Raw genomic sequence first — 19094 nt, 5'->3', positions numbered from 1 at the left:
AATCAATCAAAGACCTAAATGTAAGAGCTAGAACTGTAGAACTTTCAGAAGAAAACATAAAGGAAAGCTTCATGATACTGGATTTGGCAACCATTTCTTGGATATGACACCAAGAGCACAGGCAACAAAAGAGAAAATAGACAAACTGGACTATATCAAGGTTAAAAACTTCTGTGCGTCAAAGGACAAAATCAACAGAGTGAAGACAATCCACATAATGAGAGAAAACATTTGCAAGTCATATATCTGATGAGGGGTTAATATTGAGACTATATAAAGAACGTCTACAACTCAACCACACACACAAAAAAAATTCAATTAAAAAAATGGACAAAAGACTTGAATAGATATTATTCCAAAGAATATGTAAAAAATGGCTAATAAGCACATAAAAAGATGTTTAAGTCACTAATCATTAGGGAAATGCAAATCAAAACCACAATTAGATACCACTTCACACCCATTGAGGGTGGCTATTATTTAAAAAATACAGAAAATAATAAGTGTTCATGAGGATATGGAGAAATTGGAACCCTTGTGCACTGTTGATGGGAATGTAAAATGGTACAGCAGCTAGGAAAATCAGTATGGCAGTTCCTGAATAAATTAAACAGAGAATTACCATATGGTCCAGCAATTTCATTTCCAGATATATACACAAAAGAAATAAAAGAGGGACTCAAAGAGACACTTGTCTGCCCATGTTTACGGTAGGATTATTTACAATAGCCAAATGGTGAAAGCAATTTAAGTCCCATTGATAGGTGAATGAATAAAGAAAATGTGGTATATACACACAATGGAATATTATTCAGCTTTAAAAAGGGAGGGAATTCTGACACATGTCACAACATGGATGAACCTTGAAGACACTATGCTAAGCAAAATAAGGAAGTCACAAAAGGACAAATACCGTGTGATTTCACTTATATGATGTACCTGGAGTAACCAAATTCACAAGGACAGAAAGTAGAACAGTGGTTTATAGGGGCTGCAGATAGGAGAAATGGAGAGTTATTATTTAATAGGTACAGAAATTCCGTTCTGCGCAAGATAAAAAAGTTCTGGAGATGGATGGTGGTGAAGGCTGTATAACTCGTGAATGTACTTAATACCAATGAACTGTACACTTAAAACGATTAAAATGGTAAATTTAATGTTATATAGATTTTAGCACAATTACAACAAAAACAAAAACAAAAACAAAATCTGTGCCCTACTAATAGGTCAGATGTCCAGGTTGCTGTATAAAAGATAGACATTAAATTCTGTGCATTCTGAAAATGTTGGTAACAGAGACCAGAATTTTAAAATTACATATAAAATTATATATATATATATATATAGTTCGTTTATGTTTAAACCAGAGATGGTTGAGGAAATAAAATACATCACTTACAGATCAGGCCAAGTATGTTGGAAATAACAACTTGTTTTCAGTGTAGTTCCTGCCCCACTTTTAAAGAAATTGGAAAACTCTTGCTTCTTCCCTTTGTGATCAACCCACACAGGCAGGGAGCAATGGGAAAGGAGTGAGTTATTACCTCGGAGCTTGAGTGTGGGCTGACTTTTCCATGCTTCGGGCATCATTTCTCTTCGTGTCTTCAGGACAAATTGACTGTTGATAAATTTGCAGATGCTGAAAATGTCGAAGGTAATTTGAGGATGAATGATGGAGAAATACTCGTCTAATCGAATCTTCTGGGTTTGGAGTCCTGGGACGTACTTCTGAATAGTCACTCCAGCTTGCTTGATCCGCAGCTATCCACGGAGGACAGAGGTAAGACTGGGGAACAGAAAGCCACTTCCACCCTAACCGTTCCCTTGTAAATAACACACTGGCCATGCTTTGTGACTCACTGCAGGAAACAGGGATCAGTGGTAGAATAAATATCATGGAAGTAATAAATACTTTTTTAAACAATCAAATATGCACTAATGTCCGAAAGAGAAAAGAATAGGAGTGCCCAGAAGCATATGTCTGACTAAAGAGAAACAGAGGTTAAAGCTCTCAATTGCACTAATAGTTCTTTCCCAGGTCTGTGAGACATCTCTCTCTCTCTCCCCTCCCTCTGTCATTAACTCATAAAAAAAATTAGCAAATGCTATAGCATTGGATCTGACACTCAGGCGTGGGTGAAGGAGCCCACACCTTTCACTGCTACCTCCAGGGAGCGCAGGGAAGGAAGAAGCGAAATGAGTACCCTTTACATAAAGTGCTGAACGCCAGCACAGACTGCCCGGGAAGGCTTAACTTCATTGGCCATGGGGACTCTGTTAGGCTACAGAGATCAACCTAACCTTTTGGAACACATATCATTAAATTTTCTGTTACTCTATGCCCAAAACTTTGGAAAAAAAAAAAGGAGTCTTTTAAGTCACCCAGAATTTAAAATATTAAATAGTGGCAATAATAATAACACCCTTGTGGCACTGGGGAAAAGTCAAAGTATAATACATTGTTTTATAATTTCATACTTATTTCACATAGGGGAGTTTGTTAACCTCAGTTAGATCATAAGTTCTTTATGGGCAGAGACTACCTCCAACGAATAAATTTCATAGAATCTGTATCCAGCAGTCGACTGGCAGGTGACGACTTAATGTGTGTACGGGTTTAAATAAATATCAGAGAAAGTCACAAGGGCTGAAAGCATTTTAACTGATTGTTGATGAAATTCATTTTGCCTAATTGTCCTTTAAACGAGTTCACAATCAATTCAGCTGACATACATTTTATGCAGGGAAATCAATAACAATCCAACCTAAGTGGGCGTGCTCACAACTGTCCCGGCACAGCGGCACGAGCGGGCAGGGACCTCTGCCCCACGTTCAAGATGCAGAGATGGGAACTTGGTGGGATTGAGCATCTATGGTGGCCACAAGGACAGCAAGAGGTCACGGTTAGAATTCCACCCAGTCATTGCCACTATGTTCTGTTGTCTCTTTATGTAGTGAATTTTATCGTCACTTCCTTTTTCCCTCTTTTCTAATGGTAAGCTTTCCCATTCATTCACTAGTTCTAACCTCCCTTTCATTCCTATCAGGAAGCTGCTGCATTCTGGTTTCCGGAGACCACAGGGTGAAAAGGAAGTCAATGGTCCCGCAAGGCTAAAGCCTAGTCTCCCAAACCCTGGGAACTTCTCAGGGACTTGAAAATGCCCACTCGCCATAAAAGACTATAAATCATGCTCCCTTCGCTGGCGTATCCCCAACTCCAAGCTACAGAGGGAAGCGTCTCTCACTGATTCATCAAACACAACGTGGAAAGGGAAGGCGTTGCAGAATGTCTTCTCTTCGATCCACAGCCTCTCGGGATAAATCGGCTCGAAGGTGTTCGCGAGATGCCCTGGACACAGAGACAGAAAGTCCCGGTGAGCGGCAGCTCGTGCCACTGCCCTCGCACAGGACAAAGCCCGGGATAGGGACAGTATCTCAAGTGTTTTACAGGCAAAGTGCAGTCCCCGCTTTTTTGTACCGGCTCCCTCAGCGTCTCCAGATGGCCACAGCAATTCTTCTTCCAAATTAAAACAAACAGAAAACTTGCTACCAGGTTGAGAAGCCCTCCTGCCCCCTGCCAAGTTTCTGCCTGCCGCTGAAGAGTTTCTGGGCCAATTGAGTACGTCTCGCCATGAACACAGAGTCGGCATTGAAACGGTGACAGCCAGACAATGAGCTAGCAGAGCAGAGCGTGTGCGCCGGGCCCAGCGTCAGGGACATTTGCCATGGAGCTTTTTAGACTGACAGTTTGGGGTGGCACATGAAAATTTAACCAACAGTCCTATTTGGCAGGGGGTAGAGATTCGAAATGGAGCCTTTTTGATATGAAAATCTCCTAGACAAAGGATGTCAATTGTGTATTTGACTCACTTGCCATGGCTTGAAGGACACAAAATGCAGCCCTTTGAGCCCGGCAGACCTTCTCCCAGATGCATGTCACCTGGCCCATCGTGCCATGACAAGCAGCACTCTAGCTCCCTTCTCCCAGCGGGCCAGAGCCCTTATTCTAACTCGGGCATTAGGTGCTAATCATTAGACTAGTTCAACGCCCACAGGTGCACCTTAGCAAGCCTGCTGCCTTCATTTGGAAACTGGGTAGACGGAGGATCTTGTCCAAGGTCACACAGCTCCTCAGGGACAGAGCCAGAAATTTGCTTTCTTGGCTTTCAATTTGGTGTCCTTTGCATGACTGGACAACAGTGATTATCACCCGTGGATCTCCAGTCCAGCCATGTGACCTAATGGAAAGGCCTGAATCCAGCAGAGGAGCTTGTTACTGAAAATACACCAGTACTCATCCTCCTCATCATACAGTCCCCAGCTCAGACTGATCCCAACCTTCTCTCCAGCAGTTGTCCCTGAGGACAGGGAGACAGACAGTGTCTCCATGTCACCCCCCCACAAATAAAAGCGGTAATGAAAGGCAAGTTAGAGTCTGAGATCTCAAAGTTAGAAGCCATGACTCTGCAGGAATCAGTGGCTTCATGAGCATAGAGGACTTGGCCCCATCTGTGTACGCTGGCCACTACTCCTGAGAACCAAGTGACACTCTGATCTAAGAGCCGAGCTTGGGAGAACAACCCACTTACCTTTTCCAAACACGACTATGCTTCTCACAACATCCCAGCGGGACTTCTTCACAAGACAAGCAGAGACACTCAAATATTTCTCCTTCATCCTGAGGAAAGCTGCCTGGAGGGCCTGCAGATGGCAGGGAGAGAAGCATCTTGTCATGTGACTGGGATGCACAAACCCCATTTGCTGTGCTTGGGTCCACCTTTAAATGAGAAAGCGTGTCTGTAGCCAGAGGAACCGCATGAGGACTTATGAAATCAATTCCACCAAAATATTGGAACTTCTAAGATTTTCTTCTCTAATTAATCCTCATGATAGTTCTCTATCAAAAGCAGCATTGACTTTTTCGGGGGAGGGGGTAGAGATGTGGGTATTTTGCCGAGGCTGGTCTTGAACTCCTGACCTCAAATGATCCTCCCTCCTCAGCCTCCCAGAGTGCTGGGATTACAGGAAAGAACCACTGCACTCAGCTAGTAATAACATTTTATAACATCTCAAGAGGCGACCAGGATGATATCTGGCAGGAAAATCACTAGTTGAAGATTCTGCAGTGGACAGACTCAGAGATGGGCTTTGGATACTCTAAGGAATCACAGACTTACCTGGGTATCTGTACCAGCTACGTGTTCACCTAACAGATGTGGGACCTAAACAGGTAATGCTCACCCCTCGAGTTGCCATGGAAGTGACCAAGTACAGGATCTTAAGTTGACTCTGGACCCATGACTGGCTCCAGCTGCAGCAGTGGGCAATGTGGACTTGAGAGATCAATTTATCTCAGGGGGATTGAGAAATAAGCCACTAGGTTTCAAATCCTTCATACTGATATTTTTATAGGTGAAAAATTTCTAGGCTCAGGTATATCCCAGAAAGCCTCCTAGCAGTTCTCAACAGGGAATGATTTCAGCCCCCTGTCTCCACCCTGGGGACACACGGCAAAGCCAGGAGACATTTTTGATTGCCACAACTGAGGGGGTGTGGTTCTATTAGCACCCAATGGGTAGAGACCAGGGATGCTGCTAAAGACCTACAGTGCAAAGGACAGTCCATCACAACAACGAATTATCTGGTTCAAAAGGTCAATAGTGCTGAAATTGAGAAACTCAGCCTTAACCTCACTATTAGAAGGTCCAGTTGATTCTGTTGTTTGCATAGATTGCTCCAAAACTGGTAGCTGTACTTAGCTGTACTGGGAACTGTGCTTTCTGAAGACATAGAATACCCAGTACCTCTTGGTCACTCCGGATGTCCTGACTGTCGTGTAACCTGGCTGGCTTTGCCTTTCTCATCTTCCTGCGAGCCTTCTGCACGATCAGAAACACAACGTGCTCCTTCTTCCCTGTCCTCTCCACTTCCTCATTCATGTCAAGGATATCCATGGTCACATCCAGGTCAAAGAAGTCCTTGGCCACAGCCTCAATGATACCTGCGGCAGAAGGACACCTATATCAGTGAGTGACAGCAGAAGGCAGTTGTGTTGGCAAAAATCATAAAACAATCAAATTATACAACTTCTGGTGAATATTCCAGAGTTCACCAAGCCCAGGCCCTTCGTCAAAATGGGCAGCATAGGATAGCTAATGAAATAAAAATATGCAGAGATTGAAGTTATACAAGTCTGGACACCAAATATATCCCTTCCACTCTAATTATTAGTTTAGCATCTATTCATTTTTTTTTTTATTTCAGGAAGGCATTTAACTTATTAAACAAACAAACAAACAAACTCTGGAGATCATGTAAGCAAAATTCAGTTACAAAGCATTAAGGATTGCATTTTAAAAAATGTTCCTCTGGGAATCCACCCCAGGGGTACAACAGAAAATATGGGGAAAAATGCATGAAGATGTTCATCACAGCATTGTTTATGATAGCAAAAGATTAGCATCAACTAAAAGTTTAACAATAGGGGATTAGTTAAGATAATTACAATATGGAATATCATTCAGCTATGTAAGATGTGGTTTTAAAGACAATGCAAAAACACAGAAGCATGCTTTTTCTACAATGCTAAATACAAACAAAAAGCTGATACAAAATAATATATGCAGAATTATCACAACTAAACTATTCCTTCTTGTGGAATTTTGGAAACTTAGTTTAAAAGCTCAAGGACTTTGGGAATAATGATCCAGATGATACAAAGTTTCAGACATTATAAGAGAGTTTTAACTTCCTACCCACAGCTGGCTGTTAGCCATGCTGGAGAATTTGTGGAGAAGGCTTCCTCACTCCAGAACCATCATAGCTGGGACCAGTTAAGTCATTCCCATACCTGGCACAATGTGGCACAGACCACTTCTATCTGAGTAGTAATGGAGAAGCATTTTCCCTTCTGCAGCTCTCTCCACTCGAAACGATGGTGCATTCATCTCCTAATTAAAAAACACAACACATTTTCCCCCAATGGACACAAATTGTTTATATTATGCTTTTGAGGCTTTGTGAAACGATACTATTTACACAGAACTATATCCCAAACCTCTCTCCAATCACATAAAAACTAGCATGGTTGTAGTTCCTATATGGCAGGAATTTTATACTATACCTCCTGTATCCTAAACAACTCTATATGATGAGTGTTAGCTGCATTTTAAAGAGTAAGAAACGGAGGCTCAGGGAAGTTAAAGCTAAATTAACAATAGAGCAATGTTTGACCCCCAAATGAGCCTTTGGATAATGCCCAGCTAGTTCTACCCACACTCCAAGACATGTCTGGCTGGTGGGGACCAGGAAGCCTTAGTGAGTCTGCCATGTTTGGCCTGTGACCAAGTGACCACAGGCATCTGTACTCTCAGGTCAGAAGCTCAGAGGAATTTGCAAGTGGAATTAATTAATTAATCTCTTGTTCTGGAAGGATAATGTCGTCTGTGATGTTAAGTTGCACATTCGGAAACTACAACCCTCAAGGATACATTGGAAGAGATCCTCTTTCTCCAGGGATAAATGTTTCCATTCAAGTACGCACCATTTCACAGTATGTGAGGGGTATGTTAGGAAAGAAAGGTAAAAACTTAGCCTGGGAGTGTCTCCAAGAAAAGTGATTTCCTCCTCTGCTTGGTCAGCAGGCAACTCAGCACCCTGTGGTGGGAGCTAGGTAGGACATTAAGGAGGTGGGTCCCTTGCAAGATCTTTGTCCTCTTCCACAGTGGAGGTTGGTAGTTAAAATGGGTTTCTTTTTTTCCCCCAAATACTTACTGAGTATTTCTGCAAGTACGTACATAGACAAAGTGTGTTATGTTTGCATATATGTGTGTTTACATCTTGACTAAACCTAAAGAGGATATGAGGCAGCACACGTGAAAAGTATTTGATAAAATAGGAAATTAAAAATTGATAAAAAATTATATCCAAATCCTACGTAGTGAAAATAAGGTAGCCGAATACAGAGCAGCTGAAGGGGAAATCCTCGTGCTCCTGCTCCACGCCCCTATTCCACTGCTTCTCTAATAATATTGTTTTGGCGTATTGGGAGGGGGGAGAGAAGGGTAGCAGGATTTGGTATAAACATAATGAACATGGGACTTCAGAACCTCAATTCTTTTTATTCTTATTCATCAGGGTGATATAATATGGTGAGAATGATATCTGTAACACAAAGTATATTCCATATTTTTAAATTTAATAAATGAATGGAAGAATATTAATACCTTCTCCAGATCTGTGACTTAATATATTAGCCAGATTTCAGATGAAAGATGTGATATTGAAAAATATTATGAAAGAGTACCAAAGGAGCCTAACTGTATTCCTTCATATTCTGATTGTCATGCTTTAGCTAAAAAATTTGAAAGGAGGTTGTCGTGCAAATTATTATAATTTTAAAACTGGCCATGTTGAACAGAGAGAAGAGGAAGGGGAAGGAAGAGAGTTATTATTTATGGAATGCCTTTTCGGGGCTCATTACAATGCTAGAGACTTTTAGATCCTGTCTTTTTCAATCCACATGTCCCTATGAGATAGGCTATTTTTTCCTGTTTAGTTCATTTTGTCTCTGTGTCCAATGTCTCAAAAAGTGCTTGACAGACAGTAGGCACTCCATAGATATTAATTAAATAAATAAGTGAAAAAGTTGAGACATTGGCAGGATTGGGGTGGAAAGGTTAGAAAAATTGTGGAATGGGGAGAAATGACGTTTCTCTGAGCATAACTTTTAGAAGAATTCTGGCATGGGGAATCATGTTGGTGTTTCATGAGCTTGAAATAAATAAGATCAACAAGGATGGGGAAAACCCCTTAGATGGGATATGAACAGAAACAAATTAACAGAACAGCATTTCAACAGAAAGTTTTGAATAACAAATTACCCAGGGAAAAAATTAACCAAGTAACATTTGAACATAGTATTTAGACCGCTGTGTCCTCAGGCCAAAAACAAAAAGAACTTTAAACAAATATTTAACTGTAGTCGGTAGGCTTCCTTTTCACAGTGGTGTGGATTAGCAATTCTGAATCTCGTTTCTGAACATTCATGGATTGAGCATGTAACTAAATATATTGTGGACGGTGGGAGCCAGGTTTCTCACTGGGCATGAAGTTACAATTATGGAAAGGGAAAGAGCACCACAAACCCTTGGTATTGGATTAGAAAATTTTACGTAACAAGACCACAAAACCCATCATGGTCTTAGATAGATGGATAGAGAGATAAATAGGAGAGTGAGTGTGCGTTGTGTGTATGTGTGTGTGCGTGTGTGCGTGTGTGTGTGTGTGTGTGTGTGTGTAATATCTATGTTCCAGCTCCGTCCACTCAAAGATCCTAAAATCAGTGATATCCTGGTAGCAGTGAGCTTGCCTAGTGTCCACATCTTGGTTTTTAAATGCCATTCTACATTAAAAGGAAGCAGCGCTCCCTGGAGAAACGGCAGATTCCAGGACTGGGGGGAAAAAAGGAGATGAGACTATAACATTTTGTCATCTCAGAAGTAAAGAAGTGGTCAAAGAATGATGGGGACATGTCAAAAGGACACAGGGGCAGTTTGGAGTGACTCCTGTTGGCTAAATCTTGAAGAATTTGAGCATCAAAATAAATAATGAAAGTAAAGGATTACAATCGATTTTTAAAATTAAGAATCACGAGTCTACACTGAAAAAAATAAACAAATGACAGGAGGGGGAAATTCTTCCTTATGGAAGTCCAACTAATAAATGTAAAAGAAATAATATACTTAAAAATAACACTTGACTACCATCATAAGTATCAATTCAGACAAGAATCACAAATTATGGAAGAGGGCGTTTGAAGCAACAAGATATTTACATAGTCTAAAAGTATCTCTACGACAAGATACTAATTACAAAGGGCAAAAGAGTAACTTTACAGTGGAGAAAACTAGAAGAAAGAAATCTAGAAAATGAAAGTCAACATCACCAATAATAGAACAAATTGACACAATATGCCTCCTGGTAGATGAACTGGGAAGGACAAAAGATCACTTCTGTGGTCTTCCTACCAAGAAAGCATAACCTGAATATATCATGAGGAATATCAGATAATCCCGAATTGAGGGACATTTTACAAAACAGCTGACCAAAGTTTTCCAAAGATATCACCCCAAAAGAGTCTCAGGAGCTGTTTCAAGCTAAAGAAGACTAAAGAGACATGACAACTGACATGACTCAGGATTTTCTTTTGTTCTAAAGGTTGTTGTTGGGTCAGTTGGAAAAATCTCAATAGTGTCTGTAGATGAAATAACAGCACTGTCTCTGTGTTCCTATGTCTCTATTTCCCGAGTTTGATCACTGCCCTGTAGCTATATAAGAGCATTTTTAGGGAGAAAGGGCATCCTGTTTGCAACATATTAATAATACAGGAAAAAAATATAGAGAGCAGGATAGAGCCAATATGGTAGAATATTAACATTTGGGGAATATGGATGAGGACGATATGGGAATTCTTTGTATTAATACTATTCTTGCAAACCTTTTACGAGCTTGAAATCATGTCAAAGTAAAAGGTTTTTGCTGATTGCCCTGAAAAGACCTCAGAAATCTCATGTAATAAGACCACAAAGACCACACTTACCCATGGCCAGCTGAGATACGACCCGGGTCTCTCTAATATTTTCAGGGTATTATCATTATATTTTTTAAAGTCTTTATCTTGTTAGAGGAGACTCATACTGAAATATTTATGGGTGAAATTATGGGAAACCTGAGATTTGCTTTAAGACATTCCAGCAAAAACAAAAACAGAAAAAGAGTAGAGGAACCAGATCGATGAAATTAGATTGGGAAAATATTCATAATTAGTGAAGCTGGGTGAAAGGTATGTAGGTGTCAGTATATAATTCTTTCTACTTTTGTGTATATGTTAAAAACTCTATTAAAAAGTGGTTTTGATTTTTTTTTTAAATAAAATACTTTGTTAGCAGGAAAATAACTGTCCCAAAGCGTCTATGCTTGGCTTCCCAGGAGGGGTGTGGAGAATTCTAACAGGCTTTTCAACTGGAATGGTGCACAAACTCCAGCTTTCTGACTTAACAAGGTTGGCTCTTCTGTGCCACCAGGGAATGTTTACTTCTTGCTGGGATACACCACGAGGGACTGGCAGGAGTAGAGGTGGGCTGTCCAGGGCAGGGGGACAGAGGGACCTGCGAACGCCCCAGCGAGGGCTGGCAGGTGAATGCAGTGACACCACAGCCGCTTAAGCTGAGCCTCTGGGGCAAAAGGCCCACTCAGGGCCAGCCCTCCTGTAGACCCCACCGCCTCCCATCACCCGGAAAAGCATGTGCTGTTTCACAAGAAAGGGAAGTGTATGCTCTACACGTGACAAAATTTTTTATTGAAATCGGGTAATTTTTTTCCCCCAAAGCTTTGGTATCCCAAGGATTAAGCTTCAGGTATCTAGAAAGAGCCATTCATCTAGCATACTCTGCTCATTTGATATCACTTAAGTCGGGTATGAGATAATGTATGGGGAAATATTTTGTGAGTAGGAGAAAAAGGAGTATAAGAAAAGGAGAGAAACAGCTACCCATGCTGATATTGTAGTTTGCAAAAAAGAAGGAGACTCTAACTCGGTAGGGTTGGGTTCAGATGTGGCAGTAAATTCACTCAGGCATAGAGAAAAAAGAAACTGGAAATAGATTAAGGCTGTCAGGTGGGCTGTCCTAGCAAAGACAAAGTAGTCCCACGTGAGCCTGGCAGGTAAGAAACTGCCTGACCCCCATCAAAACATGCGGCAGAGTGGCCAGCTCAACCTGAAGCCAGAGCGGAGGGCCAGGGGTCTATTGGGTGGCAAGTGGTGGGGAGGGACAGGTACTTTGTTGAGTGCCACTCTGCTAGGCCCTTTGCACACATAATTTGATTCCATCTTTAGGACAGCCCTCTGAGGGGGGTGTCACAGGTATTCCTGCATTGCCAATGGGCAATTTGGCCCAGGCTGCGTTATTATTAATAGGAACTGGTATAGCCAGGGGGCTCACCCAGGCCTGTCTGATTCCAAAGCCCTCGCTAGAGACATGGTCGACTCCTCCTCCAGTCTGTGGGTTCCAGTGCCAGAATCAGGGCACCTGAATTCAAGTCTCCATTTTTGGCTGCTTGCACAGTCTGGGTTACTTGTCCCATCCTCTGAGGAGTATGATAAGGAGCAAATGTTATAATGCCTGCTTTCAGGACTTTGTAAATTTTACATTGTTCCTCTTATTTTTAAAGAGGTAGGTGCAGACAAGGCTTGTTGGCATTTGCTGATAGCTAACTGTTGATGTGCATTTTACTTAGCAAGCAGAGTCTAGATGGACACAGCTGTGCCAAATGGCTGTTGTGTGTTGTTTTGAATTTTGTCACTTCAGATCCCTAATAACCCACTTACACACTAAGTAGGCACTTATTCATATACAGAACAATTCCTTATGCAGTGCCCAACCTGCCATCTGGTCCCATCCTGATTTATGCTAATGAGAAAGCGCAGAGCGATGCAGTGGCAGAGTGGGCTGGAAAAGTCCCAACAATTGCTCTAAGGTAGGGAAATTGCATTCGGGAGCCCACTTGGAAAGCAAACCCTCGCTAGTAGTGACTAAGCACGCACTTTTCTCTGTCAAAGGGAGGAGTTAGTTTCAACTGACCAGTATGTTTTGTTAAACAGTAAAATGTCCTTCCTGTGATCCTCCCTTTGTCTGGGCCTTGCTGTCTCGCTCCCGGGAGCTGTGTATACACAGAGTGACCACAGGCTTCCCAAGGCCATCCTGATTGCACATCTCATGCATGTGTTTACTCAATTTTGTATCCCAACTTTTTATTTGAAAAACACACTCACCATACTTAGCTACCCTCGCAGATACAGGCCGACAGATGTCATGGAGATGAACAAGAAGAAGAAAAAAGACTTTTAATATTCAAAGCTAGACAGAGAGAAACGCCAGCGATGTTCATTGGCTTTGGGGAGGAAAGTGACACGGTGCAGCCCACACATTGGTCTATAAACTGGTTGCAGCTGCTGCATGTATAGGTTGGGTTGGAACGTGACTTCAGCAGGGCAGGTGTGTGGTGGCATCTCCCTGCCGAAGGTGGTGGACACCATATAGTGTCTATGATCACACACAGCTACAAAAATGGACTGGAGTCATATGAGATAAAGTATTTCTTCCTGGAGAGCTAAAAACTTCTTGGAGTTCTTGTATTAGTCCACTAGATCTGCCATAACAAAATACCATGGATGAAGTAGCTTAAACAACAGAAATTTTATTTTCCAACAGTTCTGGAAGCTGGAAGTCCAAGGTCAAGGTGCTAACATGATTGATTTCTAGTGAGGGCCCTCTTCCTGGCTCACAGACAGCAGCCTTCTCACTGTGTCCTCACATGACAGAGAGAGAGAGAGAGAGAGAGAGGGAGGGAGAGAATAAGCTCTCTGGTGTCCTTCCTATCACGAAGTCTCCAGCCTCGTGACCTCATCTAAATCGAATTATCTCCCAAACGCCCCATCTCCAAATATGAATTCTAGGGGGCACCTGACTCAGTCCATAGCAGTTCTTAAGTAAAAAGAGATCTTTAAGATCTTGAAAAAGATCTGTTTGTTAAAGATCCATTCTCTTCTAGACTACAGCATGAGATGACAAACTTTCTCTGCAAAGAACAGATAGGAAGTATTTTCAGCTTTGTAGATCATATGGTCTCTGTCACAGCTACTCAGCTCTGCCGTTGCAGCACAGAAGCAGCCACAGACTGGGCATGGCTGTGTTCCAATAAAGCTTTATTGACACACACGGGCAAGGGCCCAGGTTTGGCCCCTGAGCTGTATGTACTTGGTTGAGCACTGATCAAAGGGCTCAGAATGTTCTTTCTCAGCATAGCCATTTGAAGTGAACAGCAAAGCCTGTCTCTACTTTTAAGGGACAGCATCCAGAGGTGCAAAACATAGAAATATCTGAGCCTTTTCTTCAGATTCAACATTCAGTCACATTTGCTGAACACCCAGTATGTGCCATGCATGTTGCTAAGTGCCTTGCATTTATCTCATTTAATTCCTTCCTTCCCATAATGCTTTGAGGTATCATTCCTTTTGGGGGAGGAGATCAACTCTCAGTGAAAGTCCAGCCCAAGGTCCCACAGCTGGTGTGACAGCGTAGACTCCAACTCCTCCCTCTTATTCTGGAATATCAAGATGCCCTTTGGCAGAGGGCTAGGAACCAAGCTGAGATGGCGTGACGCAGCCGCCACATCCCCCTGTGGCCGGGATCCCTTGAAATAAAGTCAGGAAGAGACTAATGGTGGGCTTCATTTCACCACCCATTCTAAGCTTTTCTCTACCCTTTTATTTTCTAAGCTTTGTCAAAACTCCGGTTTTTTCAGATGAAAATGAGTCACCTCTCATTACAGAATTCCCACTTAATGATTTTCATTCTTTCTGTGCAGGGAAAGTAGCTGGATGCTCCTCCTACCAAGCTAGACTAAGAAAGGGGCAGTTGCAAACCATCGGAGCTGCTTGTGGCTCCCAGCCCCCGCTGGGAACCATGGACCTGCCGAGCTGTGGGCTAGAAGGGCTGCTGCCCCCGGCTTTGCTTATGCTGAGTAGCGCATGTTAGGACCAAGAGGGGGTCTGTCTGTGTGGTGCATTGAAAGTGGGACCGTCCACACACGGTCACCCCCACTGTGACCCTGCTTGTGTTATTTTCATGTCTGGGCAGATGGGAAAACGTGTGATGTTGGAGCAGACAGAGGAGAAGGGCCTTTGGCACCCTGCACAGCACGGCAGGTCCATTGCCGGGTAAGCACAAGGGTGGTTGGCATGGGGATTCTCAGTGTTGCTCCTCCTGGCACCCAGAGGTAATTGCCGCAAGCCATTTCAAAGGCATTGCCACACCTGTAAAGCCAACATCAAGGCCAAACAGGATGGTAGTGGTGCAGTGTAGTGGTGATCATAATTTTTGTCTTATAAGAAGCCTAAGGCCACACAAATGGAAAGTATCACACATGAGCCCTGCACTGGGTTACATGGTGTTCTCAAAAATTCATGTCTACCAGGAACCTATGAATGTGACCTTATTTGGAAACTGAAACTTTGCAGATGTAATCAAGTTAAGATGAAGTCACGTAGGGTGGACCCTAAATCCACTATGTTTGGTGTCTTTAGGAGAAGGTAGAAATTTAGACATAGAGACGCAGACATATAGGGGGAAGACAGCCATGTGAAGACGGAGGCAGGGATTGGAGTTATGCCGCCATGCGCTAAGGAACATCTGGGGTTAGAAGAGAGAAGTTGAAAAGAGAAGTTAGAAGAGAGAAGGAAAGATTCTTCCCAGGAGCATGGTCCTACCAGCAACTGGATTTTGGACTTCTGGCCCCCAAACTATGAGAGAACAAATTTTTGTTGTTTGCGATAGACTTGATCCTCATTATTTGAGTATTCCATATTCACTAGTTTACCCACTTGCTAAAATTTATCTGTAGCCCCAAAATCAATACTCACAGAGCTGTCAGGTCATTCGTAGACTTGGACAGATGATGAAACTTTGCATCTCCCAACATGAATGCTCCAAGCTAAGGTTGAATAAAGCAATGTTCTATGTCCTTGTTTTAATTCTCATAAACAAGTGTCCTTGTTGCTATCTATTTAGTGTCATGTTTTTCACATTTTTGTGCTTTTTGTTGGTGATTTTGCTGTTTAAAATGACCGCCAAGCATAGTGCTGTCTAGCACCAGAGGACTGTGACATGCCTTACAGAGAAAATACATATGTTAGATTAGCTTCATCAGACATGCGTTATAGTGCTGTTGACCCTGAGTTCAATGTTAATGAATCAACTATATACAGAAAATATGGTGTCTTTAAACAGATGCACACATAAAACAAAGTCATACATTGATTGGTTGACAAAAATGTTGCGATCAGAGACTCTGAGGAACGTAACCCTGAATTTCCACTAGGAGCAATGCTTCAGTATTCACTAATTCAGTGTTTGCAGCAACTTTATGGAACATAACCACTGTGAATAACGAGAATCAACTCTATTTTGTTATGGCAGCCCCAAGAAACCAAAACAAGCCTTTTTGTGCTTACCCAGAACCTTGCAGGCCTCTTGGATGAGCTTAATGGTGATGGTGTCATCATACACCGTGTAAGTCATGAAGGCGTCTTGCACCTCGGCAGAAGCCCTGGAAGGTAAATCATAGTGCAATGTGCACCCATCAGTGGGAGCTTTGCCCCAGGAATATATTCACTGATTCAGCAAGATATAATGTATTGAGAATACTCTTGTTCATAAGGCAGTGAAACATTGGAGTGTTTGAGTCAACTCCTCCAAGGAGGCTTCCCTGGGCCCTGGTTTGGGCCCAAAGCTCCCTTCTCAAACACCCAGAATAGGCTGCGCATTTCCCTAATGTATATAAAGATTGTTGGTCTTACCTCTAGACTGGGCTCCTTGAGGATGAGCATTGTGACTTATTTTTACCTTTGAACCCCCAGCAAGTGGTATTGTGCTTGGCACATGTTAAGAACACAACACACAGTAGTGAACTTGGAACTCGATGATCGTTGAGCCTCATTCTCTAAATGATTCTCAGCTGCTTGAGTTTCTCATTGTTTTGCAATGTACTTGGCCGTGTTGTGGAGTTTTTGATGGACTTTGGTCTTGCAACAGCTAACCAAACCTGGCGAAAAGAGGCTTAGCCTGGGTGTCAGAAGACTTGCACTCCTGGCTTGGCCCTGGTGTGAGTCATTAAACTGTAGTCGGCAATTCAGCCAACATGGGGGAAGGAGGCTGGTCAGGGAATGCTTCTCCAAGAAAGGAAGGTTTAACTGAGCCCAAAGGATGGGCAGGCAAAGAAGAGTCTCTGGCCAGAGAGAACAGGCTCCCAGGCAGCAGAGAGCATGTCTAAAGAACAGAGATGAGTACAGAACACTCAAGTTTATCCCAGAATGAACCATAAAATCTTGGAAGTGTGAGAGGTGTGGAATTTCCTAATTATTCAGTTTCCTACCCTGCACTATACTGACTGCTGGTCTTCAGTTTCTTCTCAAATGTGTCCAATGATAAGAAGCTCGTTTCTCTGCAAAGCAGCACCTTCCACTTACGGACTGCTCTCTTTCATAGAAAGTTCTTTCTTGTGTGAAATGAAACCTACTTCTGAGCCCTCCTGATGTCTTCTGTTTATTAAGCATCTGCTTTTAGCCCAAGAGAGGGACAAATTATTCTTTATCATCCCTTTTACTGTTGAAGAAGCTGATGCTCAGAGAGGTTAAGTGTCTTGCCAGGATTAGCTAGCTGCCAAGAGAAGGATCTTGGGCTCAACCTCATGTCACTCCTGTGCTGTGCCCCTGGGAACGGGCTCCCCACAGACTGGGCTCGCCCCACCCACCAGGGAAAATCACTTTCCCTCTCTGGGCCTCAGTTTCTTTATCTATAAAATAAGGGAGGTGGGGGTGAGATTGGTGTTCCTCAAGCATCCCTCCCTCTCCGATACACGCACATGCCCCAGGGATTCTCAGACAGCCCTGGGGGTCCTTGTGCCCGCAGTTGAGGAGCCTGGACTAGAAAGAAGTTCTCTGAATTTCCCTCCACCTGTAAAGTTTCCTGTTTGGGTCCACGGCTATGCTGTGGCTTCTAAGCATCATCGGATGCAGCTGTTCAGAGAAGCCGGCGTGGGGCCCGGGTGACCGAGGACTGCCGTGCACCGCCATTGCTGCCCTGGGGTGCTCTCTGCCCATTGATGTCACCTCTCACTCACCTCCCAGGGGCCTATGAGCCTCTCTGACATTGTGCCCTCCTTCTGCGCCCATGAGCAAAATAGAAACACGAAGGGCAAGACCTCAATTTAAACTTCACATGTTGCCTTCTGAAAACCCCAAAAACGATATGTGACCTCCAGGACCTTCAGAAATGTGATAAACTATGTGGCAGTCCCCAGCCTTCTCATGGGACCACCAATTCACCCCTGCCTGGGTCTGGCAGCCTGTTCTTTCCTGTAGGCTGAACTGATAGTTTAGTGTCAAGTATTTATGGGGGTTTGTGTGTATGTTGCACGTTGCTGGGATGCCAGACGTGCTCAGCCTGTTAGGATTACACAGGGATTTTCAGTTTTGTTTATTGATTTCCGAGATCTTGCATACAACATTTCCCACGGAGTCAGTGCACACTTGCATATAGCTAGTCATCCGAACTGCTTTGGTAAAATGTCACATTCACCAAGAAAACAAAAAACCAATTGACATCTTCCAAGGAGATGACAAAGCCTCTGGTAAAAAGATGGGAGTGAGAGAAAAATGACTATTGGAACACACGTTGCAGAGATTGGGAGTCGGAAAAGCAATGAACATGGGAAATGAAGTAAGAGCTGGATGTTTCCAGCTCACACAAAGAGGAGCACATGTCACGTAACACGAGGACTGTCAGCTGCGGGGGTGCTCGTATGTATACACACGCAGGAGACTGACGAATCGGTGTTCAGTTGGCACAGTCAGGCGTTAAATGTGTGTTCCCCTTTAGTTAGTTTCAACTAGTGATACCCAAAATATCTGGGCCGGAAACCAGGGCCAGCTGTCTGTATCTGAATAACTTGGGGAGCAAAATAAATATTCAGATTCCTGAGCCTCAGGGGGTAGTATCTGAAAATCCGTATTTTTTTCTTAACCACTTGCCTCGGGTGATTCTCCAGGTCTGGAAACCACCGCTCAGAAACGCTTTCTAGGATTCAACCTGGCAAGGCCACAGATTACAAATGAGAGATCGTACGTCGTTCAACCTCACTCAACTGATGTAATGGTTTCCCGGAGTCCAGAGTGAACTATAAAGCCCACAGGAAAAATAAATAGCACTTTGTAGCAAGTTTCAGGCCAAGAAAAAGGGATCAATTTAAGCCATAGGAAATCATTTCTTCAACAGCTCTCTCACGGCAGGTGGGGAATTTGTGGAACAAACTTGCCTGGAACTGTGTGACTCCAGGTGTAGCTGGGGAAAGAGGGGCCTGGGGACTGGAAGGGTTTGTCCTGGCGTCAGGACCACCTGGAACCCAGAAGCAGCACCAGCCCGTCTTGCTGGCCTGTCCTCTGCAGGCGTCTCCACTCTGCGCAGCTTCCTAAAGTC

At 43.1% G+C, this 19094-nt stretch overlaps 1 protein-coding gene across 1 annotated transcript in view; it reads right to left on the bottom strand.

Annotated features, from left to right (window-relative positions):
* LOC123649083 (guanylate cyclase soluble subunit beta-2-like) overlaps nucleotides 1–17692 on the bottom strand; it is a 39430-nt gene extending 21738 nt beyond the window's left edge. The window contains exons 1-7 of the mRNA XM_045567000.1: nucleotides 17574–17692; nucleotides 16080–16167; nucleotides 6851–6950; nucleotides 5805–6001; nucleotides 4590–4701; nucleotides 3246–3349; nucleotides 1545–1761 (exon numbers count right to left, since the gene is read on the bottom strand). Coding sequence (XP_045422956.1) covers nucleotides 1545–1761; nucleotides 3246–3349; nucleotides 4590–4701; nucleotides 5805–6001; nucleotides 6851–6950; nucleotides 16080–16167; nucleotides 17574–17692 — 937 coding nt within the window. The remainder of the gene's footprint in view (nucleotides 1–1544; nucleotides 1762–3245; nucleotides 3350–4589; nucleotides 4702–5804; nucleotides 6002–6850; nucleotides 6951–16079; nucleotides 16168–17573) is intronic.
* Between the last annotated feature and the right edge of the window lie 1402 nt (nucleotides 17693–19094).

Source organism: Lemur catta, chromosome 13 (assembly GCF_020740605.2).
Source record: "Lemur catta isolate mLemCat1 chromosome 13, mLemCat1.pri, whole genome shotgun sequence".
Taxonomy (NCBI): domain Eukaryota; kingdom Metazoa; phylum Chordata; class Mammalia; order Primates; family Lemuridae; genus Lemur; species Lemur catta.
Note: the sequence above shows the minus strand (reverse complement) of the source record. Positions and strands in the feature narration are given on the sequence as shown.